This window comes from Zalophus californianus, chromosome 12 (genome assembly GCF_009762305.2).
Source record: "Zalophus californianus isolate mZalCal1 chromosome 12, mZalCal1.pri.v2, whole genome shotgun sequence".
NCBI classification, from domain to species: Eukaryota; Metazoa; Chordata; class Mammalia; order Carnivora; family Otariidae; genus Zalophus; species Zalophus californianus.
Window position 1 is genome coordinate 46,763,879 of NC_045606.1, and position 27,093 is coordinate 46,790,971.

Sequence of the window (27,093 nt, forward strand, 5' to 3'; positions counted from 1 at the left end):
AAAGAAACTACAAATGGAAATTATTAGATGGATTTTGATTGAATGTGATTTACAAACACAGACTTTGTAGAACCCCAGATCCACATTCAAAGAAATATTAGCTGGGCCTATAAGGGAAGATTGGACAATTCAATTATATTTATAAGTTTTAGGTTAAAGCATTAAAAATCCTGGGGTGCCTGGGTGGCTCAGTTGCTTAAGTGGCTGCCTTCGGCTCAGGTCATGATCTCAGGGTCCTGGGATCAAGCCCTGTGTTGGGCTCCCTGCTCTCTCAAATAAATAAATACAATTAAAAAAAATTTTTTAATTAAAAATTCTATGTATCATTTTTATGACACCTTATCTTTCTGTTGTTATGTAGAAGAGCTCCTGTTGTACATAAATTGGACTACTTCATATCCTGATTATAATCATTAAACCACTTAATGGCTCCTCTTGAAAGACAAACACCACACATTGGCTTCCAGGAGTCTTCAAGACAAGGCAGCAGCCAGCTCGGCAACAGCACTTTTTTGTCAATCGCTTCCACCTTCCTCTCTAAGTTCCAGGCACATGGACCTTTCAGGTCTTTGAACACATCAGGTTTTTTCTCACCTCAATCTCTTCACATACAGTTATACCTGCTTGCTATGCTCTGTCCATCTCTTTTGTGGCCCGCTCACTTGTGTATTCCTCAGAGGAAGGTGGAAGTGAGCTCTTCTACATATTAAATGTGTCTTCTTTTCTAGGCTTTCCCTGACCATGAGATCTAAAATTGTCCCTTATTCTAGTTCATGATGACATCAGTTTTCTTTCATTGAAGTTATCATAATCCTCCAAAAAATCTGTATTTGTGCATCTGTTTTTTAATGCTTCTCTCTACCATTAAACTCCAAGTTCTAATAATGAGGTGATCTCTTTAACTCATGCCTATAACTCTAGGGCCTGACCAAAAAAAATGTGACTTAATTTGTTTATTAAACAAATGAATGAAGAATCAACTATGAGGATAAAAGTAATAGCATATGTGATATGGTGGTAATACAGTGTGTGGACAGTTTTCTTCCTGGGATTTTTGAGATTATCTATAGTTATATTAAAGTGCAAAATAAGAATGAAATCTGGCACATACCAGTAGTTTTTTGTTAATTTCTATAATCTGTGCTTCTAATTTCCTGCTGTTTAGCCTTTCTTGACAATTCTCTCTCACCCACCTTACTATAATGTAAAGTTAGCAATTACATAAATTTCTTGTATCTAGTTCACTGCCTATCTTCAAACAGTATCTGGCACATAGTAGGTGCAATATAATTATGCTGTTATTGAAGGACTACCACTGTACAAGAATATCTATGTTCAGAGTTAATTATGATTTCAGGATTATTTGCAATTGTTCTAATATTGAAAACTATTACACAGAAGGAATTAGCTGAAATGGGCTGGTTATTTACCAATTTCCCTTTCCTTCCTAGGCAGAGAGTTCCTTCCCCAGCTTCCTTAAAATTAGGCATAGCAAAATGATTAATATATGACCCGTGGGTTATTAGTGGAGCATTTTCCAGGCTTGGCCCATAAACCTCCTCCTCCTACAGCCCACTGTTTCTCTGTCATCTGGTTGTTGACCAGATAGGGTGCTGAGTTGTTAGAGGAGTATGGAGCCACAGGATGGAAGGACCTGGGTCACTGACTGACCAAATGGACTAGAACCTCTCCCTAAATATGAATTTATGCTGTTCTATTATGTTGAGGGAAGAACTAATTTTTAATTGTTATCAGACCACTAATATTTTGGGGGTTTTGTGCCAATACTCAACCCACTGTGACTAATACAAGGGCATATAATAATGCATATGAAGATGATATTTATGTATTTTTTTTTTAAGATTTTATTTATTTATTCATGAGAGACAGAGAGAGAGAGAGAGAGAGAAGAGCAGAGGGAGAAGCAGGCTCCCTTGCAAAACTCGATCCCAGGACTCTGGGATCATGACCTGAGCCGAGGGCAGCTGCTTAACCATCTGAGCCACCCAGGCACCCAATATTTATGTATTTCTGACCATCATAGGTTTTTCTAAAAATTTGAAGCAATTTCTGTGTAAACTGTAAGACACTTATGGTCAATAAATGAAGGGCAATAGTTGAAATAATGAAAACCATACTGAGAGTATAGTCAAACTTTGAGATCACCTTGTAACTAGCAGGTAGTGAGGTTCCAAGAACTAATTTCAAGTACAAAACATGTGCCCTCTTAATCTTTCCCATGCTGGTGGTAAGAAAAAGTTGAAACGCCCCCTCATCTTTTTTGTACTCTAATTCCACACTTCTTATATACTCAGGAATAGCTTGAGATAGCTAATTCGTTTCATTTTATTGTTTTCTGGATTCACTGGTTAAAGCAGAGGAATACAAGTCGCTAAGTAGAAGGCGGCCTTGCTGAGTGACAGCCAAGTCTTGAACTCTTTGATTGTTCTGATTGTGACCCCAAGTGTTGAGCCTTTGGCTTACTGGGGCAGAAGAAAGTATTTCAGGAAGAGATGCTCTACATACCGCCCCTGCCATATTATACTCACTGAAAGAGGCTCCAAGTCAAATGAAACAAGAACCTTTTAAAATAAGCTCAGTCAAAATCCACCTGTTTAGTTAGTTCTGGTCTACTTCAAAATACATAAATAAATAAATATAAAATATATTTTATTATATATTCTTTTATTAGGTTTTAAGCTTTGCATTTCAAATTTGGTACTTTAATATATCTAGCAACTACCTATGTAATGTGAGGTCAAGTTCTAACAAAATTTTCTCTTCCTCGGAGGCTAATTTTTAAATTTGCAATCTGAACTAAGCAATCTATTTCTCCAAAGAATCCTTGGCCACATCTATACTGACTTTCAGTTATGTGTCTCTCTTCCTCTCTGATTCATTCTTCTTTTCATTTCACAGCACCATTCTATTATAATTTCCAGGCAACTTGGATCATGTCTAGTAAAATAGTTCTCCATCTTTCTTTTTATTAAAATTGACTCACTTTATCATATATATTTTAGAGTAAGTTTTACAAGTTTGTCATAAAATCCAGCTATACATTATAGATTAAATGCATAATTTAATTTATATATTATATATTATATAATATTATATATATATTATATTAAGTGGTCTAGTCTAAGAATAAGAAATGTCTCTGTTCTGATCCTTTATGTTTTTGTAGAAAGTTTTAACATTTTCTGTATGTAGGTCTTGGATATTTTTTATTAATTCTTAGATATTTTCAGTTTTTATTGCTGTTTTTATAAATTCATTGATTATTACTGATATAATGGAATACTACTGAATATTTACATTGATTTTATATTTGGCAATTTTGCTACTCTCCCATATGTAGTCCTGATATGTTTAAAATGGGGAAATTACATTTTGTGTTTATGGGTTTTTAATTTTTTGTTTTTCTGGTGTTTTACACTCCACATCGTTTATTTGTAATTCTCTTTACAATAATTTTATAAAATCAATTTTGCAATAGAGCTGATCAATTCTTTTCAATAATCCAGTATTTAGTTTTGCCAATGTTCTCTATTTTTTTCTTGTTACTATTCTTTATTTCCCATCTTATTTTCATCAGTTTCCCTTCTCATTTCTTTGGGTTTTAGCTATTTCTCCTTTTTCAACACGTTGAGTTCTGTATTTAATATGTCTGTTTCTTGATATCAGAGTTTCCCAACCTCAGCACTATTGACATTTTTGAGCTGTATAATTCCTTCTTGTATGTTCAGGGAGCTGCTTTGTGCACTGGGAGTATTTAGCAGCATCCTTAGCCTCTACCCACTAGCTGCCAGTAGCAATCCCCTTTCAGTCCTGACAATCAAAGGGTGTGCAAACATTGCCAAGTGGCTCCTGTGGTGGGGAGGAATTATCTGCTGTTGAGGGCCAATGGAAACTGAATAAAAGCGTATAAAAATTGAGAAGTGTTTATTCAGGAAACACTATGAAACCTCAGATAAAAACAGTGGTAATCTGTAATGATTCCACTTTGGGCTGACCCCTTATCCCCCAGCTCCATCGGTGCTGTGGTTCTACCATGGTAGGCAAGCCATGAAAGCAAGCAACTTTACTGTCAAGGGAACTGACTGGATTTGGAGTGGAAGGTAGAAAAACTCCATGACCCAGAAAGTTATCTAAAACAAGAGTAATCTCAGTGGCAAACGGATAAGGAAAGCCAATGTCACAGCTTGCTGAGTTTGCAGAACTGATTAAGGCAAGAAACTAGCCAGCCAACCAGCCAGAAACTCAACAGATCTTGGAAATGAGATAGCCATAATGGGCCTTGACAATTTGCCACATATCACTGGCTGTCTGAAAGGCTCTATGCATGCACAAGGCTGCAAACATGTTCAGAAAAGACCAAAAAGGGCCTTAGTAATCTATATATCATAGGCTAAGTGAGAATTCTTATATATGGGCAAAGGAGACAAAAGAAGGGTCAGCAGACATTAAAAGCTGAACCTAAAGTTTATGGGTGTTCCCTAATGAACACACAGATCCAGTGGCAAACAGATGAAGACTTACTGGCTCAAATTAACTGAGCACAAACTCTGATCAATCATGCTGACACAGGGGTGATCCCCAGGAAGCCAGGATTAAGATAAAAACAAGAATTAAAAAGACAAAACAAAACAAAAAGACAAAACAAAACAAAACATCATATGCCCCAGGAGAGAAAGTTTCCACAAAATTAGCATGGGCAAGTCACTAAACAAACACAGAAACAACCATAACCACTGTGAGTGAACCCAAATCTGATGTTCTTACAATAAATTATATAAAATATCCAGTTCCCAACAAAATATTAGCAGACATGCAGAGAAGTAGCAAAATGTGACACATACTTCGAGGGAAAATTGTCTTGGATGTAGTTCAGATGTTTTTAAACTCTCTGAGGAGCCTCAGATGTTGAACTTGTAAGACAAAAACTTCACAACAGCTATTTTAAACATGTCAAAAGAACTAAAGTAAACCATGTTTAAAGAATAAAGGAAAGTATAACAACAATGACTCTTCAAATAGAGAATACAAATTAAAAACATAGAAATTATAAAAAGAGAACCAAATGGAAACCCTGGATTTAAAAAGTGTATTAACCAAAACAAACAAATAAAAATATACCGAAGGAACCCAAGAGAACAGCATTATTCCTAATATCCAAAGACTCAAAACAATCTAAATGCCCATCAACTGGTGAATGGCTAAACAATACGTGCTATGTCCATACAATGGGATGCTACTCAGCAATAAAAAAGAATATGGTATTCACGCAGTTCATATGGGTGAACTTCAAAAATATTTTTTTAAAGATTTAATTTATTTATTTGAGAGAGAGAGAACGAGAGATAGAGAGCATGAGAGGGAAGAGGGTCAGAGGGAGAAGCAGACTCCCCACTGAGCAGGGAGCCCGATGCGGGACTCGATCCTGGGACTCCAGGATCATGACCCGAGCCGAAGGCAGTCGCTTAACCAACTGAGCCACCCAGGCGCCCCTGAACTTCAAAAATATTATGTGAAATGAAAGAAGCCAGATGCAAAAGACCACATATTGTCTGATTTCTTTTCTATGAAATATCCATAAAAGGTAGTTCTTAGATGCAAAAGATTAGTTGTTGCTTAGAACTGGGGGAAGGAGCCAGAACTGATAACAAATGGGCATGAGGGTTCTTGTTTAGGTAATGAAAATCCTCTAAAATTGGATGGATTTAGTAAAATCATTGAAAGCTTCACTTAAAATGAGTGAACTAGGTTGTGCATAAGTTACATGCCAGTAAAGCTGTTAAAAACATTATGTGTATTCATATCAAAGATAAATAGGAGGAATTTTATGGATCAAAGCATTACACTTTTCTTGCAAATAATAACTGTGATAGTATTAGTAAGGATTGCATATTTAGCCTTCATTATGTATCATTATTTGAGGCTCTTTAAATATATAAAACATTATTTGAGGGAGGAGCAAGATGGCAGAGAATAGGAGACCTAAATTCCGTCTGGTCCCAGGAATTCAGCTATATAGGGAACAAACCATTCTGAACACCTACAAACTCAACAGGAGATCGAAGAAAAGACTGGCAGCAACTCTCTGAACAGAAAAGCGACCACTTTCTGGAAGGTAGGACATGCAGAGAAGTGAATCCAAGGCCATACTCGGGAAGATGGATGGCTGGGGGGGGGGGGCGCTCCATCAGCCACTACCAGCAAGTGATAGAGCAGCGGAGCACAAAATCAGAACTAACTTTTAGAAGTCGGCTCCGCTGAGGGACATCGCTCCAGTGGCTAAGTGTGTGTGGTGGGGGGGGGGGGGGCGGGGGGGAGAACCCTCGCTGGGACAGTGTGGTCTCAGGACCCTCAGGATCACAGAAAGACCGGGGGTGCCTGAGTGTGGCAAAGCTCAGGTCGGACGGAGCAGGGAAGCTGGCCGCAGAGACAGAGCGGAGGAGTAGGCTCTCAGCTCGGGGTTGCCATAAAGTGTGATCTGTGACCCAGTCAGGCCGCTGCTCCTCCAGCAGGGACCCAACAAGCAGCAGATCCAGGGAGACTCCTCTTCCTCCACTGGCAGGAGCGGTGTGAGAGTGAACCGCAGGGATCTGCTGGGTTTGGAGACTCCACATGGGGTCGGGTGCAAGAGATAGAAACGCTTGATCACAGGCTGGGTGTGTATGGAGTGCGGCGGGAGACCGGGGAGATGGGAATGATTGACTGCTTTTCTCTGGGGGCGCACTGAGGAGCAGCCCCGAGTTCTCTGCTCCTCTGGGGCAGAGATTGGGAGGCCGCCATTTTCACTCTCATGCTCCAAAGGAGCACGGAAGCTTGCAGGGAACAAAAGCTCCAGAGCAAACCCGAGCAGATTTACTTAGCCTGGCCCCGGCAAGGGCAGGGCAATTCCGCCTCGGGCAAAGACATTTGGGAACTACGGCAACAGACCCCTCCCCCAGAAGATCAGCAAGAATAGCCAGCCAAGACCAAGTTTACCGAAAAATGAGAATGGCAGAACTCTAGCACTAGGGGAATACAACATGTAGAATTCATGGCTTTTTTTCACCTGATTCTTTAGTCTTTCAAAGTTAATTTTTTAATTTTTCTTTTTTTTTCTTTTTCTATTTTTTTTTTAATTTTTCTTTTTCCATTTTTGACCAACATCTTATCAATCCCTTTTTTAAAAATCTTTTTTCTTGTTCATTTTTAGAGTCTATCCCTTCATAGTAGTTAACCTTATTTTTGGTATATGTATAAGTTGTTCATTTAGTCTATCCCTTCATAGTAGTTAACCTTATTTTTGGTATATGTATAAGTAGTTCTCTCTTTAAAATTTGGGATACAGTTGCTTCTAACAGACCCAAACACCCTAAATCTCTAGGGTATGGTTTTGTTCTAGTCTCCTCCATGATCACATTCTCTCCTTTTTTTTTTTTTAATTTATCTTCCTTCTTTTTTCAACCAACTTCTTATCAATTCCTTTTATAAATCTTTTATAATTTTCATCTTTACATTCATATTTCATCCCTTCATCGTATTTACCCTTATTTTTGTACATATATAAGTTTTTCTTTCTTTAAAATATTGGGAGGCAGTTTCTCCTAACAGACCAAAATATGCCCAAAATCTAGTGTGTGGCACTGATCTATTCACCAGCCGGATTATATTTGATCATATCCTTTTTTTTTTCTTCTTTTTGTTCTTTTCTTTTTTCTTTTCCTTTCTTTTCCCCTGGTGTCAGGTCTCTTCTGAAGTGTTTAGTGTATATTTTTCTGGGGTCGTTCTTACCCTGTTAGCATTTTGTTCTCTCATTCATCTGTTCTACCTCTGGACAAAATGACAAGATGGAAAAAAATCACCTCAAAAAAAAGAACAAGAGCCATTACTGACTGTCAGGGACCTAATCAATACGGACATTAGTAAGATGTTGGGAATAGAGTTCAGAATGACAATTATAAAGATACTAGCTGGGCTTGAAAAAAGCATGGAAGATACTAGAGAAACCCTATCTGGAGAAATAAAAGAACTAAAATCTAACCAAGTCGAAATCAAAAAGATTATTAATGAGGTGCAATCAAAAATGGAGGCTCTAACTGCTAGGATTAATGAGGCAGAAGAGAGAATTAGTGATATAGAAGACCAAATGATGGAAAATAAAGAAGCTCAGAAAAAGAGAGATCAATAACTACTGGATCATGAGGGAAGAATTCGAGAGATAAGTGATACCATAAGACAAAACAATATTAGAATAATTGGGATCCCAGAAGAAGAAGAAAGAGAGAGAGGGGCAGAAGGTATATTGGAGCAAATTATAGCAGAGAACGTCCCTAATTTGGGGAAGGAAACAGGCATCAAAATCCAGGAGGCACAGAGAACCCCCCTCAAAATCAATAAAAATAGGTCAACACCCTGATATCTAATAGTAAAACTTACGAGTCTCAAAGACAAAGAGAAAATCCTGAAAGCAACTTGGGACAAGAGGTCTACAATCTATAATGGTAGAGACATTAGAATGGCAACAGACCTATCCACAGAGACCTGGCAGGCCAGAAAGGACTGGCATGATATATTCAGAGCACTAAATGAGAAAAATGTGCAGCCAAGAATACTATATCCAGCTAGGCTGTCACTGAATATAGAAGGAGAGAGAAAAAGTTTCCAGGACAAACAAAAACTAAAGGAATTTGCAAACATGAAACCAGCCCTACAAGAAATATTGAAAGGGGTCCTCTAAGCAAAGAGAGAGCCTAAAAGTAACATAGACCAGAAAGGAACAGAGACAATATACAATAACAGTCACCTTACAGGCAATACAATGGCACTAAATTCCTATCTTTCAATAGTTACCCTGAATGTAAATGGGCTAAATGCCCCAATCAAAAGACACAGGTTATCAGATTGGATAAAAAAACAAGACCCATCGATATGCTGTCTGCAAGAGACTCATTGTAGACCCAAAGACACCTCCTGTACCTCTGAAACAAATAATGCAATATATGTAAAGAAAAAAAAAAAAAGAAAGAAGAAGAAGAAAGCAGGAGGGGAAGAATGAAGGGGGGAAATTGGAGGGGGAGATGAACCATGAGAGATGATGGACTCTGAATAACAAACTGAGGGTCCTAGAGGGGTGGGGGGTGGAGGGATGGGTTAGCCTGGTGATGGGTATTAAAGAGGGCACGTTCTGCATGGAGCACTGCGTGTTATATGCAAATAACGAATCATGGAACACTACATCAAAAACTAATGATGTAATGTATCGTGATTAACATAAAAATAAAAAATTTAAAGAAAAAAAAGAAAGTGAGGGGGGTGGAAAACCATTTACCATGCTAATGGACACCAAAAGAAAGCTGGGGTGGCAATCCTTCTATCAGACAAATTAGATTTTAAACCAAAGACTATAATAAGAGATGAAGAAGGACACTATATCATACTTAAAGATTCTATTCAACAAGAAAATCTAACAATTGTAAATATCTATGCCCCTAACATGGGAGCAGCAAATTATATAAGCCAATTAATAACAAAAGCAAAGAAACACATCGACAACAATGCAATAATAGTAGGGGAATTTAACACCCCCCTCATTGAAATGGACAGATCATCTAAGCAAAAGATCAGCAAGGAAATAAAGACTTTAAATGACACACTGGACCAAATGGACTTCACAGATATATTCAGAACATTCCATCCCAAAGCAACAGAATACACATTTTTTTCTACTGCCCATGGAACATTCTCCAGAATACATCACATCCTAGCTCACAAATCAGGTCTCAACTAGTACCAAAAGATTGGGATCATTCCCTGCATATTTTCGGACCACAATACTTTGAAACTAGAACTCAATCACAAGAGAAAAGTCAGAAAGAACTCAAATACATGGAAGCTAACGAGCATCCTACTAAAGAATGAATGGGTCAACCAGGAAATAAAGAACAATTTAAAAAATTCATGGAAACAAATGAAAATGAAAACACAACTATTCAAAATCTTTCCGATGCAGTAAAAGAAAGTATATAGCAATACAAGCCTTTCTCAAGAAACAAGAAAGATCTCAAATACACAATCTAACCCTACACCTAAAGGGGCTGGAGAAAGAACAGCAAATAAAGCCTAAACACAGCAGGACAAGAGAAATAATAAAGATCAGAGCAGAAATCAATGAAATAGAAACCATAAGAACAGTAGAACAGATCAACGAAACTAGGAGATGGTTCTTTGAAAGAATTAATAAGATTGATAAACCCCTGGACAGTCTTATCAAAAAGAAAAGAGAAAGGACCCAAATAAATAAAATAATGAATGAAAGAGGAGAGATCACAACCAACACCAAAGAAATACAATTATAAGAACATATTATGAGCAACTATATGCCAGCAAATTAGATAATCTGGAAGAAATGGATGCATTCCTAGAGATGTATAAACTACCAAAATTGAACCAGGAAGAAATAGAAAACCTGAACAGACCTATAACCACTAAGGAAATTGAAGCAGTCATCAAAAATCTCCCAACAAACAAGAGCCCAGGGTCAGATGGCTTCCCAGGGGAATTCTACCAAACATTTTAAGAAGAATTAATACCTATTCTTCTGAAACTGTTCCAAAAAATAGAAATGGAAGGAAAACTTCCAAACTCATTTTATGAGGCCAGCATTACCTTGATCCCAAAACCAGACAAAGACCCCCATCAAAAAGGAGAATTACAGACCAATATCCCTGATGAACATGGATGCAAAAATTCTCACCAAAATACTAGCCAACAGGATCTAACAGTACATTAAAAGGATTATTCACCATGACCAAGTGGGATTTATTCCTGGGCTGCAAGTTTGGTCCAACATCCACAAATCAATGTGATACAATACATTAATAAAAGAAAGAACAAGAACGATATGATTCTCTCAATAGATGCAGAAAAAAGCATTTGACAAATACAACATCCCTTCTTGCTCAAAACTCAGAGTACGGGGATAGAAGGTACATATCTCAATATCATAAAAGCCATCTATGAAAAACCCACACTGAATATCATTCTCAATGGGGAAAAACCGAGAGCTTTCCCCCTAAGATCAGGAATATGGCAGGGATGTCCACTGTCACCACTGCTATTCAACATAGTACTAGTCTAAGTGCTAGCCACAGCAATCAGACAACAAAAAGAAAGAAAAGGCATCCAAATCGGCATAGAAGAAGTCAAACTCTCACTCTTTGCAGATGATATACTTTATGTGGAAAACCCAAAAGACTCCACCCCAAAACTGCTAGAACTCATACAGGAATTCAGTAAAGTGGCAGGATATAAAATCAATGCACAGAAATCAGTGGTATTTCTATACACCAACAACAAGACAGAAGAAAGAGAAATTAAGGAGTCGATTCCATTTACAATTGCACCCAAAACCATAAGATACCTAGGAATAAATCTAACCAAGGAAGCAAAGGATCTGTACTCAGAAAACTATAAAATACTCATGAAAGAAATTGAGGAAGACACAAAGAAATGGAAAAATATTCCATGCTCATGGATTGGAAGAGCAAATATTGTGAAGATGTCAATGCTACCTAGAGCAACCTACACATTTAATGCAATCCTTTTCAAAATACCAGGAAAGAAACTGAGCATTGCTGGAGTGGTGGGGGGTGGGAGGGATGGAGTAGCTGGGTGATAGACATTGGGGAGGGTATGTGCTATGGTTAGCGCTGTGAATTGTGTAAGACTGTTGAATCACAGACCTGTACTGCTGAAACAAATAATACATTACATGTTAAATAAAAAAAAAAAGAAGAAGAAGAAAATAGTAGGAAGGGAAAAATGAAGGGGGGGTGGGTTTGGAGGGGGAGATGAACCATGAGAGACTATGGACTCCGAGAAGCAAACTGATGGTTCTAGAGGGGAGGGGGGTGGAGGGATGGGTTAGCCTGGTGATGGGTATTAAAGAAGGCACATACTGAATGGAGAACTCTGTGTTATATGCAAACAATGAATCATGGAACACTACATCAAAAACTAATGATGTAATGTATGGTGATTAACATAACATAATAAAATAAAATTAAAAAAACAAAGTTAAAAGAAAGGAAAAAAAATTATTTGTAACAATGAGAGAAAAATAATACCTTAGCCTAGGATATCTAGACTATTATTTTTATAGAGTATTATTCCAGGTAGCTTGACTTCCTAAGTTCATGAATTCAATCAGTGCCTTTTATAATCTACTAGTGATGTGTGTGTGTGTGCATGCATGCACATGACAGAGAAATACATGAGATTAATATTGAGCAACATATGATAAATAGAATACAATTTTGTACACAATATATTTTAAGAATTCATAACTACCAGGTAAAATATATGTACACATATATAAAATCACTGTTAAAATTATTAATTCTTAGGGATTAAAATTACAAAAACTATTTCAATTGCCAAATGATATTCTATTTTCAGTCTAAGATTTTTCAAGAAATTAAGTGAAAAGTTATCCCTTTGACTTATTAAGCACTTGAGAATCATAGTAGCATTTTTCTTAGACTTCAGACCTAACCATAAATTTTAAAATAATGTCTATTTGTAAAACCCTAATTGGTTATAATATTTGAATACATATCTCAAAATAACATAAAATTTGATGAATCAATTTCACATTTTAACTTTTTATGTGGAGCTTTAGTCTATATTCTAAAACAAGTATCTTACAAACCATTCTACCCTTTACTTTAGTAACACAAATAGTCAAATCAATTGCAAAAAAAGTTTCTTTCTTTTGTTTAATGCATGAAAAATGTATTTATTGCTGATTTTCTGACTTTGAATAAAAGCTTATGCATATAAGTTTTATTATTGCACATTAAAGAGGTGTTTTGTTGAGACAAAAATAAAATAAATTATTCATAATCAGTAAATCTTTGTAGTGTAAGAGTTTAAACACAGTGATTATTTTGGACTGGTTAAAAGAACAGTTAGTGCAAAGTCTTACCACGCCAATGGAAAAGTAATTATTGATGATACTGTAAGGCACTGGGTCTCCCTTCTCATCTTTGTCATTAGGTATGACTTCAAACTTCCACCTGTCCAACATGATTTCTGTGCTGTTTTCAATGTCTTTTAGGATTTTCATCAGATTCTCACCTTCATAACCTAATGAAAAAAAATTATCTTGAGAAAAAATATAACCAAATAACAAAAGCTGTATTTATATGTGTTTGAGTGTGTGTATGTGGATTCTAAAGCCAAACAATGCATTTTACAGCAAATTCTAACACACATAAAGAATTAACTATAATTGTGAGCCCATACAAATATTTTATTTTTAGCTTTAATTTGCAACTCATACTTCTCTCTCGTGGTGCCAATTCTCAGTATAGTCAAATGCCAAGTGGACATCTCCACTGCATACGCTCATAAAAGTTTATATCAATGTATTCAAAAATAAATGCCTCCATATCTTCTTACTGTTAACTCTCTTTCAGACAGGCAACACCCTCTACCCAATTATGGAAGTAAAAAGCTTGGATGCGATTTTAGACTTGTCCCTTTCCATCCCTCAATGATTCTCACACTTTACCCTCTTTTGATACAGAACAATTTTTGTTTAAATTGAAGGTCCTTCTCTTTTTCATTTTGTGACATTTCATCTCTTATTCTATATATCCAGAGTATCCCTTTTCTTTTGGTTGCCTTGCTTGTGTTCCTGCTGCAAGTTTTATATTTGATAGCACTTCTTTCCAGGAGCCACCCTCCCAAAATAATGGATTTTCTACAGTTCCACAGTGCACAATTCTCCAAACTAGCCCTACCTAAAAACTAGGACACTGTATTATAGTTATTTGTATCTTTCTCACTACAAGTTTCTTTTACCAGGTCTGCCTTAGAGTAAATGCTCAACAAATCTAGTTTCAATGGATCTACTGCAGATAATCAACATGGCCTGAAAATAAAGGTATTCCTGAATATTAACATTTTCTCTTAAATGTGTCGCTATAACATTATAGTCCAAACTGTAGCCTAATCCTGGTTGTGTTAATGTTTGCTTTTAACCTCACTAAATAGTGTCCTCCTCTGTAAAAACTTCTGTTCATTGTGAGAATTAAATGAGAAAATGCGTAAAAGTTCTTAGTACATGAGGCATAAGAGTAGAAAGTTCTCAACCGTATAATGATAACAATTTGAATTATTGTACTAAGTTAAATAATATCTCTTTAACTCTACACACAGACATATACACACATTCTTGAATTGATATTTTGAGTTGGCACAATATTTTCATAGATTTTTTTTTTCTGTGTCCAACTTTGGTCTATATTTTAATAATGTATTCATTGAACAAGTAAATGCCAGAGGCTATGAGTCCTCATTAGAGGTGTTAGCACACATAACGCTGGAAAAACTAATTGGGTTAGAGGAAAAAAAGAAGAGGCACTGTAATATGTGAACACTCTCTAAAGATAAATAAATTACATTCATGATGTATTAGTTTAATTATTAGAAATTCAAGGCAGCCAGAATCTGGGAGTGCCTATTTAGGCACCCACCATTACTTTTATCTTCCACAGATAAAATAGTCATGTACTAGTTAATACATACAACAAAGAGTACAACAAACAATGACTAGGCAGGTATAAGCATTAAAAGTACCAAATAGTATTTTAACAAATGTTCAATTGCATTTTGTAGCATAATTCAAAAACTATGAATATACATAATAATTTGTGTATAATAGTACTCAATACAAACACTGAATTATTTAAAGTACAAGATTATAATAAACTTACATATATTTCACATTTTTAATAGTTCTACCCTCATTCTCAAAGTTTAATTATAAATTTTTAATTTCTTTTAAAAATAATAAATATTAGCCTCCAAGTACATTTTATATGTTTTCCTCATTGATCTGAATAAAAAAAGTATATTCACCTCTTTTACAAACTCTACTCATTTGAAAATAAGTATGATGATTTTCAGACATAAATGGATTTACACATATTAATGTAATATAGTATAATATAGCATGGAAGTACACTGTAATATATAATAAAATATAATATGATATTTATATATATGCATTCAGCAGATATACAAGCAAATAATAATTATTTAAGTAAAATTTTAAGCTTGTCCCTAGCTACATCTCAAGTTAATAGCAGCATGGTTCATTACAACACTAGAAAAATGTAAAAACAGCACCTGACCAGGAGAGAACAAAGTAGGAATGGATTTAGTGAAAATTAATTACCACAGCTAGATTCTACTAATGCCACTCACCTTAAAATCTTTAGCACTGGTTATGTTGTCTAAGTTTTTATGGATAAGTATGAAAGAGGTTAATATCAATTAGCCTTCTAGCCAAATAAAAATGGAAAAAGATAGGCCATAAATCTATTTTGAGACTCACAGCATCTGCAGGTCAGAGCTAATCTACAAAGATGAAAAATTCCAAATTGTAGTCCCCAAATTTAACATATAACTACACCCTACTTGTATTTATCTATGCTCAAGCTTGTTACATAATGATTCATAGCTATAAATAGGATTGCAAAACTCAAGATCATATTTTTTAAAAAAAGACATATTAAACTTACTAAATATAGAAGTAAAAGCTTATTCCCAGAAAAGAATGATGTTATTTTGCTTCCATTATTTTAATTTAAACCTATAATCCCTCTAGGCTAAGAAACAAAATAAAAACATAATTAGTATTTATTTTCTATTTAATGATACAATGTTATTACCAAATCTATCTACAAAGCCACAGAAATTTTTAAAAAGGAAAGTCACATAAAGGAAAGCAACAATATAGATTTGTCAGTGTGTGCTCCATCTAAAACTCTTACTCTTCATGAAACATTTTTCCTGAAATAATTTTAGATTTTAGACTACTTAGTACTAGAAAAATTGCAAAGAGAATGTAAATTAAGTATTTGCAAATGCCCTAGGACATCCTACATTCTTACAGTGTTGTATTTTCCCAAATATATTCTTGTAAAAAATAAGCTTCAAATCAATATATTCCAGTGACCTAAAGTGAACCAAATGATTATTGGTTGAATAAAGTCCTTTCTTTCCCCAATGCTAAGCATGATGATACTTGCTACAAATATATACTCAGCACAAACACTAGGCAAACAATTTGATGGTTTGGTGTAAGAACCTACAAGGCAGGTACTATCATTTTTTCAAGCTCTAATGAGGAATCTGAAGCCCACGGTTGGTAAGCAACTTGCTCAAAGTTAGTTACACACCTGGCAAGAAATAATCACACCTCACAGCATGTTTCTTTATTAGTAAACTCTATCAAATGGCATCTGCGTTTTCCTAATCATTCAACTTAGGCATCTTGCAGTCCCCCTTAATACCTTGGTTTTCCCAAAGCCCCTCTCCAATCCAGGGACAAGTTCTACCAGTCCTTCCCTAAAAATAGAACTCCACCGTGTCTACTTGTCTCATTTCCATTACCACCACCCGGGTCCAATCCCTTCATTCTCTAATTAGAAAAACTGTAACACAAGTTATTTGGAAAACTATGATTCTCTACATTTTCACAATTTCTTAATTTTCTTCAGTGTATTTTATACCTCCCAATTAATCTATTTTTGAAAAAATAAATGTCATTGTATCATGCTGCTTTTGAAACTCTTTCCAAGCTTCACTTTGTGCTTCAGATTCAATCAAATAAAGCCCCTGTATTATTTGGCTCTTGATTGCCTCTCCAATCTCATACTAGTCACTGTCTCCCCTACCCCACTCCCTACCTAACCCCTGCCTCACAGATGATTAAAGAGTCACATCAGCCTTCCTTGAGCCCTTTCAATTTCAGAAGCTATTTTTCTTCCTTACATTTTAAATCTAGCTTAAATGTTACTTCCTTGGAGAGGGCTTCTAGATCATTTAGCTGAATAGTTCCCCTCTACTATTCTCTAAATAAGTTTGAGTCTTACATAGCTTTGATCTTATTTTGTATTTATATATTTTATTGTTCATTGATTTATTACCTATGTACTCAATTAAAGCATAATCTCTAGAAGGTAGGAATTTTATTTATTTTTTCACTCTAAATCCAGGACGTAAAACAGTGTCAACACATGCAAGGCACAGACAGAGAGTTTTTTAATAATATATGCTTTGGCATATACTACAATTTGTGTGTCTTTGACTACCGATAATAATATATCTTAAACTGTTTCATAAGAAAATCATTAGAAGATGACCCAAATGGAACTTCCATGTCAATTTTGAGATTGGAGCCATTTATGAATTTGGAATCTAAATGAAACCATTAATTTTCAAATATCAAAAATAGTTTTCAAAAGAATACACAAGAAGGCACATGTGTGATTCTCTTCCTTTTAATCAATATAGATATGTAAGCACTAGCAAATATAAGCATCTTATAAGCAATGGTTCTATCCATCTGTCTGTCTGTCTTTAGATTCTATGAGATTTAACTCAGTGTTTCATGATATTATTTTACTAATTTATACCCTTAATGAAAATTATAAATATCTCATATATCAAGTTTTTAACTTAGTCTCCAACTCTGTCTGTTATATACATATACACATACATACACATACACATATACAAAACACAGCTTAGAGTTTACCAGTTGGTTTGATACTCATGGAAAAATTGTTCTTATATGTGCCACAAGAATTCAAAGCCTCTTTGAAGGTAGACCTTGTTTTCTGTCCTTAACCCTCTACCCCAAGAATAGAACATACCTACTTGGTATAAAGTGGGTCTCAAAAAATAAATGTTATTTAATGTATTCATTCCTGGACAAGTCATTCATTAGCCTTTCAATTTTTTTCTTTGTTAGTGATGTTACTACACAACTCAGATTAAAAACCTGAACATTACTTTAGATTTAATCCATGCTTATCTTATTTTTTAAGTTAGAAACCCCAAATCAAGGAAGTTTAGAAACTTGCCTTGCCCCATCAAGTCTATAATTAGTATCAGATTAAAGGCCAGCACTCACAGTCCAGCTCCTTGTCCACTATTCCCTTCTCTACCCCAGACTATTGTTCAAAATTATATACTATATCTCTCACAGCAATTATATTTGCTAAATTCACATGGCAGTTGCCATATATTAAAAATGATGGGCTTAGTTTTGGGGGGAAAATGCTCTGCACTGTATTTCTGTTTTTCAAGATTTTCGTTAGCTATTTTACCTCCTCCCCATCGCAGGCATCTTGCTAGATCATTGCCGGTCCCAAGAGGCAGAATTGCAACTGGAGGATGCTTGACAACATTAGCCTTTTCTGTGGAATCAAAAATTAAAATAAAATAAAATTTTGATCACAGATGGAACAACAGTAGAAAAGACAGCTTGGCATGAAATGAAGGCATTCCACTAAGTACATAAAAACAGAAAAAGTTATGTTTTATAGCTATATACAATTAGAAAGTAAGATTAATTTGTATGTATTTGTAGCAATTTATAAAACACAGATGAATACCATAATTCACGAAGTGATAGGAATTTTCAAGATTCATGTCTGAATCTTTAAAATCTTAACTCAGGGAATGCCTCAGTGGCTCAGTTGGTTAAGTGTCTGCCTTTGGCTCAGGTCATGATCCTGGGGTCCTGAAATCAAGCCCTGCATCAGGCTCCCTGCCCAGCAGGAAGCCTGCTTCTCCCTCTGCCTGCCATTCCCCCTGCTTGTATGCATACGCGCTCTCTCTGACAAATAAATAAATAAATTCTTTAAAAAATAAAATAGAATCTTAACTCAGTTAAAAATTGTTGTGGATTTGGGACACCTGGGTGGCTCAGCTGGTTAAGCGACTGCCTTCAGCTCAGGTCATGATCCTGGAGTCCTGGGATCGAGTCCCGCATCGGGCTCCCTGCTCAGCAGGGAGTCTGCTTCTTCCTATGACCCTCCCCCCTCTCATGTGCTTCTCTCTCTCTCTCATTCTCTCTCTCTCAAATAAATAAATAAAATCTTTAAAAAAATTGTTGTGGATTTAACATCATGGAAATTTCAAGGATGCATATATATGCATCATAAGAATATACTAGAGAGACATCACCAAAGTTGAGGTGTGGGTTCCTATAAAAAGTTCTTTTGGAACACCAACTCTAGATGCATTTCACTCTAAGGAATAAAATATTTTGAAAAATCAAACTCTAAAAGCTAGTAAAATTCGAAAAATGTTTCACTGTGTTGTTCCTGCCCATGGTGCTGCTTTGGGTCAGAGTAAGCAATGTAAGAACTGGGTAACTCTGAGATCAGCAGGTTTTCTTTGAGATTAAGCTTTACAGAACATAATGCTTTGGGCTCAGAGCAGTAAAGATCACTACCATTGAAATTCCACATTTTTTAAAAGATTTTATTTATTTATTTGAGAGAGAGCACAAGAGCAGGGGCAGGAGGAGCAGAGGGAGAGGGAGAGGGAGAAGCCGACTCCCCACTGAGCAGGGAGCCAGACTCCATCCCAGGACCTGGGATCATGATCTCAGCTGAAGACAGATGCTTAACTGACTGAGCCACCCAGGCACCCCAAAGTTCCACATGGTTTTGCTTATATTGATTGATAGAGAGAGAGAGAGAGAGAGAGAGAGCACACACATGCACGCCCATGAACAAGCAGGAGGGTTGGGGGAGGGGCAGAGGCAGAGGGAGAGAGAGAATCTCAAGCAGACTCCCTGCTGGGCATGGAGCTCCATGCGGGGCTCAATCTCACAACCCTGAGATCATGACCTGAACCAAAACCAAGAGTTAATGCTTAACCAACTGAGCCACCCCTGTGCCCCCACATAGTTTTGTTTAAGCCATCATATGGCTTGAATGACTCTCACAAGCATATATTATTTTCTTCATTTTTTCTACTTTCTCAGCCCCTCAAAGTGAGTATTTGCCTATGTGGAAGAATGGGGAGGGAACAGATTATTTAGAGATGGATTTGTCATGGTGTAAGAGCCAAGGCTTAGATGTGAGCTAAAATAAACTCCTCATATCCTACCATTTTCACTAAAATTCTCACAAGTATTCAGACTCTGTTCAAGCAACTCTAATTTCTGCAGTTTCTGAATTCTGATTTTCTCCTTAGATATTGCATATTATACTACTTACATCTTTTATTGGAAGGCCAAAGAGCACAATTTTCACTGTTGCTTTAAAAAAAGAAAGTTAGTAGACTAAAATCATAAGATGCTTACCAAAAGTGTGCTGACAACATGTATTTACTTTTAATTTGAATACTTTTGTGTGCATGAGAAGATAGAATACACTCACCTGCATTAACTAAATAAAAGTGTTTCAATTTATATAGGCAGTAAAACTTATTTTGAACAAATTATTTCCCTTTTGTGAAAGGGCCCATTTAAAAAAATATATTTATTTGAGAGAAAAAGAGAGAGAGAGCACAAGCAGGAGGGGTAGAGGGAAAGGGAGAGAGAATCTCAAGCAGACTCTAAGCTAAGTGCAGAGCCCAACACGGGGCTTGATCTCAGGATCCTGAGATCACGACCTGAGCCAAAACCAAGAATTGGATATTCAACCAATTGTGCCACCCAAGTGCCCTGAAACGGGCCATTTTTAACAAAGAATTAGTCAATAAAGAAATGGATATTTGTTTGGGATTTATCTCCTAATGAAGGCCAATTCATGATCATTTTACTGCTTAGTATCACTTCTGACAGCTGACTGTCTCTGAAAAACCTGATAATATTTCTAAATCATCAAGATTTTGTGATACCTTCTACATTTTATCCTCAGTCATGTATCTGCTTTGTTTGCTTATAAAAATGAAGTTGTAAAAATGTCAAGAGAGAAGCAATCTAGGTTAAGGTTAAAGGATGAGCTCTAATCCCAGTTCTGTCAATTTACAGCTCTCAGACTCCATTCTAATTATTTAACTTCTCCGCACCTTAGAGCCTCTCTCTAAAATAGGATTATCTATACTGTGTCACAGAGTTGTGAGAATTAAGATGAATCGGGGAGGGGGTAAAAATCTTAGCACAACATCTATGAGAGAGTACATGATAAATAAAAAATAGCTATGGTAATAATAATGATAAGAATGTCCACAGAGGGTAAGGTTTTGAGGTGACATGCTTAAATAAAATAAGCACATCTATTTGACATAAATTTTATCACAAATTCTAAGATTCTCTTTGGCTCCCTCCCCAGGTCAAAGAAACAAATGGAATTTGTAGAGCCTGATTTGAAAATAACTCTGGGGGTTTAGTAAGTTCCACAAGAAGTGGATTAAAAAAGAAAGATTTTTAGATACTTGCAAATTATTTTGTCAATTAAAACTTTGAAATATAGAAAACACATTAAACCAGTAAGTAATGTGCAACAATGCCAGGTATCCGATTATATCACTGTAGCATCCAAAGATATCAATGCATTAATAAAATAAATAAAATATACAGAATTTTAGGTTACCACTCTCAACCCAGCCATGTTAAGTATGTGTCTTCATTACCTATGCAGTCCAAAATCCACCCCACGGTTCCATCTCCACCACAGGCTAACACTCTGAAATCAGGAACATCACGGAAAAAGTTTAACCTGCAAAATAAGCACGTTATGGCACATGATTGATACTTTAAAATTCAGACTTGTAAAGTTTTGTATTCTTAGCATTTTATCTAATAAAAGACATTTTTATTTGATGAGAACTGTAAGATAATCTCAACAATTTTATTGAAAAATATTAAATTCTTATCTAGAATAAAATTCTAAAATTAAAGAATTAACATCTTGATTTAAACATATATTAGATAATATATTTTATTTTTTCTTTTTTCAACTCAAGTTTAAAAAAACAAAACTAATACATTATAATACCTTGTATTAAAATATTCTCATTTTGATTATATGTGATCTGCATTTCACATATAATCCAAAGTGACATTTACTACAGCATTTCATTGAATAATTGAGATTCAATTATTGAATTGAAAAAATTCTTTTGAATCATTATATAAATACAACTATTCTGCCAGCAAATATGTCTTTGAGAGTTTTCAGCCTTTTCCATTACTGGAAGAAATTGATCACACTGCTTTGGGGTTCTGTTTCAGTGTTTCCTTTGACTTAGAATTTGCAAATGGGAGCCAGCCTTCCACTTGTCTTTGGACATGGCCCTCAGTGTCTGCTACCTCGGAACACTCAAGCCTAGTTGCTGGGTGCCCATAGGTTCTGTTGCTACTGCATACAGCACTATGCTTATTAAAGCAACCTACCTTGGAGAAAGTTAAAAAGGCAGGTAACACAGCCAGTTATACAACTGTACATGCCTATTTTCTTGCAATAAAAAAGAATTGAAACAAGACAGAAATATGTGGAATGTGTCTGTTTACCTCCCTTGCCCAGGAATAACCACTGGTAGTAATATAATATGCAGTCAACCAAGAAATTTTTCTATATATTTACATATGAATTTTATTATGCACATATTTTTAACATGAATAGGATCATGCTATACATCCTGTTAATTTGTGTGCATTTTTTAGTTTAAAAATGTCTAAGAGATCTTTCTGTGTCAGCTCATACAATGTTGCATCATGATTTACAATAAGTGAATGTATTACATAAGGTATTCATTATGTGATCAAATAAACCATTTCTCTTCAGGTACTGTTAAACTAATTCTAGTGTTTCACTATTACAAAAAATAAGTATTATAGTTAACACTATTTGAAGTACATATATGTGAACATAGGCATATGTTTTGAAGGTTAATCTTCTAGAAGGGAAATCCACTATACCATCATACTACTCTATGAACAGCTCCTGCTATAAAAGATGTCAATTTCTGTCAAATCCAAAACACTACATGTAAACAACTTTATGATATTTCTTCAATAATAATGAAAAATCAAATTATGTTTTTATTGTAAAATCACACATTCCTGTTTGCAAGTGGGTTGAGCATATTTTTGTAGGTTTACAGGTATGTGATCTCTTCTGCGAACTGCATCTTCAAACTCTTGCCCATCTTTTCCATTGAGTTGTCTTTTATTATTATCTTATAAATTCTACATATTATGAGTGTTGTTTTTCATTTAAATTAGCATTATTAGAAAAACATTTTGTTGAAGTAATACAAATAATGCATAAACATAATAGAAATGTATAAAAATTAACTAAAACCCCACCACCTGATATTAAGAGCCATGAATATTTAGAATATCAAACTTTCACGTATTTCCTTAGGTATTATATTGTGGATATTTACCTTTTGTTAGACATGTTGCAATATTTTGAGTCTTTTTCCCATTTGTTTGCTTATATCTTGTATAATATTATTCATAATTTAAGTATCTATGTACCAATTGCCCACCCCAAAGGGAGAACATTTCTAAAACTTACATAGACTGCTGTGCAGTCCATTTCTCCTCATCCACAAAAGTGAGCACTATTCTAAATTTTCAGTTATCCTGCACATGCCATAGACAGCATTCTGTTCATTTTTTGCTTTTCCCACTTAGTATTGTTATTAAGACTCATTCATGTGATAGCTGAAGTTCTCTCCATGCATAGTTGAAGTTATTTAATTTTTACTGCTAATTATCATTTATGTGAGTGTGCCTTTTTAAACCCATGTCAATGGACATTTGGATTGGTTAGTTTATGTTCTTAGAAAAACTGCATTATTGGACATGCTTCCTAGTGCTCATGGACAAAGGATACTTTCAGAGTAGGGTATACTTTTACGGAAATTTTTGTTTCCCCAAAAAGTTGTATCAATGCCTGCATTCATTTTCAACATAGATATTTGACTGAGTACATTCTTTCTAACACTTTTAATGTCACACTTCTTAATTTCATGGGTTTCCTCTTTTGTGAAATGGCTATTCTTGACTTTTGTTTTCTTTCTCTACTTTTTCTCTTCTTGATTTGTAAAAATTCTTTACTTGTTCTTAATTTTAATGCTTTTTTGCAAGTATCTTCTACACAAATTGAATTTTTTAACTTTAACATGTATTTTAATAAACAAGATTTGGTTTTAATGTATTCAAATTTATCAACCTTTTCATAAGTGGTTAGCACTGTCACCTGTATTGTGTAATAAAAGTTTGCCTACTCAGAGGTCAGAAGATAATTCATGTATACTCTTTTTTAAAATTTCAGTTTTACTTTTAACAGTTCTATGTTGTGGTGTGAGGTAGGGATCCCTTTATTTGCTTCCCTTCCTCTTCCTTTCCCCCTCCCTCCATCCTCTTTCTTTCCTTTTCCCTCTTCCTTTTTCCCTTCCTCCCTCCTTTCTTTCCCTGTGGCTGTTGTGCACCAAGTTTTCTCTCTTCTTTAATCCATCCTTTTATTTATTACATAATTCCGCTTCCTACCATGCAAGCTCCATCATAAATCAGATTTCCATATGAGTAAATTTCTTTTTGAACTGTTTTATTTTATTCATATTTTGTCCACCCCTGCACCAGTACCACATTCTTATAATTCCTTAAGTAGTTTTATAGTAAGTCTATATCTCACAGAGCATGAAGAATCTAGGGTATTATTCCTTCTTTGATTTTCTATATATATTTTAAAGTTAACATGTCCTATTCCACAATAATAAAGATAAAAATAAATAAAAACCAATTGTGACTTTGATCAGAGTAACATTAAGCCTATAGATCACTTTTGGGACAAATAAAATCCATATAATGTTAATTAGGTTTCCTCATCCATGACTATAGTATACCAATAATGATGGTACTATTGGTGATCTCCAATCCTTATAATTGTTATTTCTTATTGTGCTGTCCAGAGCTCCAAAACATCGCTGAATTCGGATATTCATAGGCAATGCTCCTATCTTGTTTCTAAATTTAAATGGAATATTTCTATATTTTTCCCATTTAATATGATGTTTTCATACAGATTTTCTTTTTTTTTAAATTTTTTATTGTTATGTTAATCACCATATATTACTTTCTTTTCTTTTTTGAGAGACATCTTTTATAAGGTAATAAAATTTCCTTTTATCTACTATAGTAAGGGTTTTTATTATGAATCTGTTAAATTTTTTTGCTGCATCTTGAGATGTTAACATGGTTTATCTCATTTAACCAACAGTGTGGGAATATATATTTAAATATTTTTGTATCATTAAAGCACACTTATGATATTTTTATATACCCAAATTGGACACTGTTTATTAATATTTTTATAGAGAACTGGATTCAGTTTGCTAATATTTTGCTTAGACATTTTGAATCTATATTCCTGAACACAAGACTTACTATTTTTCTTCCTGATACCATCTCTAAGTTTTTGACAAAATTATTCTGTCTCAGAAGGTGAGTTGCAGAATAGGCCCTCATCTCAATTTGTGGAAGCATCTGTACAATTTTGGAAGTTCCTTAAAACTCATAGTACTTGCATATAAGCTATTCTATTTCTGGTGAGTCTTTGGTTTCTCTCTTTCTTTCTATTTTTAAATAATTGTTTGAATTCCTTTAAAGATTATTGAACAAAATTTCTATTTTTCTAATTCTCCCTAAATCAGTTTTTGCCAGTTACATATCCTATCAATTTGTCTATGTCCTAATTTGCAAACATTGTCTCATCGAAGCCTAGAAAACTTTTTCAAAATTAGCTGGCAGCTGAAAAGTTTACCATAGAGCTAATTGTTTTTGGTGAAAGCCTAACCATCCATTTGACTCACCATTGTTCTTCTATTCCATGATGATGTTTCATCTGTTATTCATTCTTGTTTCTTTTAAAATTGTCATCATTGGTTCTTCAGCAGCATCCTACCCCCAAACATAAACCCCATGTGACTGTCAGACCAGCTTACTCTCTGTAAATTGATTGCTAAATGGATTGAAAACTTGACCTATCTCAGCCTCTTAATCCACTCAATCCATGCTGTTTTCCCTAGAGATTCATTCATTCCTTATTTCATTCATTCAATGAACTGTAGCCTTGGAAAATTATTTAATCATTCTCAGCCTTGGTTTCCTTATCTTTAAAATGGAGTTAATGCCATTTGCTTCATTGGGCTATTTCAAGAAATAAACAATATGTGTATGTAAATTAAATTGTATTATCCATAGGTTATTACTAATTCAATTATTTTTCCCTTCATTAATAGTAGTATATATGTTTTATAGGTCAGAGTGCCACTCCTCTATTTTCACCCCCCTCCCCCAGTGTTCTGGCAAAATAATCTCAAAGAGAACTTCCTATCAAGCAAAGCTGGATGGACAGTGAGTTTTCCTACCTTCAATCTGAAACTATAGCCAATGAACCATAGTTCATTGGCTTGCTTATGGCATTGCCTTAGGGACAGAAAGTGCAGAGGAAAGTAGGTCTGATTGAGAACAAACAAATCCAAGAGACTTGGTAAGAACCAAATACAGGGCTCTGCATGGGTACTAACTTTTCACTCATTAAGCTGTGAAGACCAGCAGATGTGGGGCTCCCACTTCAAAAGATATCCTAACAACAAGAAGGATGAGGGAATAAGAAGTGACTGGAAAGATGCCTGTTAGTAGAAATTTTAGTACTGTGTACTATACTTTCACCTACCAATTTCAGAGGTTCACTTGCAGAATTAATACCTATAAACATTTTGTAATGAAGGCATCATGCATGGCCCCGGAATTTATTTAGACTATTTTTTATGGAAATTTATGAAATTAAAACTTAAAATGACTTATGAAGTGGATTAATAGTTTTCGAGTTTCCAGTGTTGGTTATTAATGCTCTCCTAGAGTTTTTACTATTTATCTACAATAGCTAAATTTGAAGGCGATCTTATGTTAATATGCAGGTTTAGTAGCTCCGTGTCAGATGCTTTCCTATCACATTGCTCAATAGCCACCACTATAGCTCACCCTATAAAAAAGTGGATGGGGAGGTTTTGAACCATTAAAAGCAAATCAAGATACTAAGATTTAGAAGTCTACTTTCCATTGGTAAAAAGTGTTAAGATAAAACTAATATAGAAAATTTAGGAAGTTTTGGGCGCCTGGGTGGCTCAGTTGGTTAAGCGACTGCCTTCGGCTCAGGTCATGATCCTGGAGTCCCGGGATCGAGTCCCACATCGGGCTCCCTGCTCAGCAGGGAGTCTGCTTCTCCCTCTGACCCTCTTCCCTCTCGTGCTCTCTCTCTATCTCAT

At 35.2% G+C, this 27,093-nt stretch overlaps 1 protein-coding gene across 9 annotated transcripts in view; it reads right to left on the bottom strand.

Moving 5' to 3' along the window:
- Positions 1-27,093, bottom strand: part of DGKB (diacylglycerol kinase beta) — a 714,841-nt gene that overhangs the window by 396,185 nt on the left and 291,563 nt on the right. For 8 of the 9 annotated variants that reach the window (XM_027574763.2, XM_027574760.2, XM_027574759.2 and 5 more), the window contains 3 exons: positions 21,445-21,530; positions 18,180-18,269; positions 12,980-13,140 (listed from right to left, as the gene is read on the bottom strand). In XM_027574763.2, coding sequence (XP_027430564.1) covers positions 12,980-13,140; positions 18,180-18,269; positions 21,445-21,530 — 337 coding nt within the window. The remainder of the gene's footprint in view (positions 1-12,979; positions 13,141-18,179; positions 18,270-21,444; positions 21,531-27,093) is intronic. The other variant, XM_027574764.2, reaches the window with a different exon arrangement.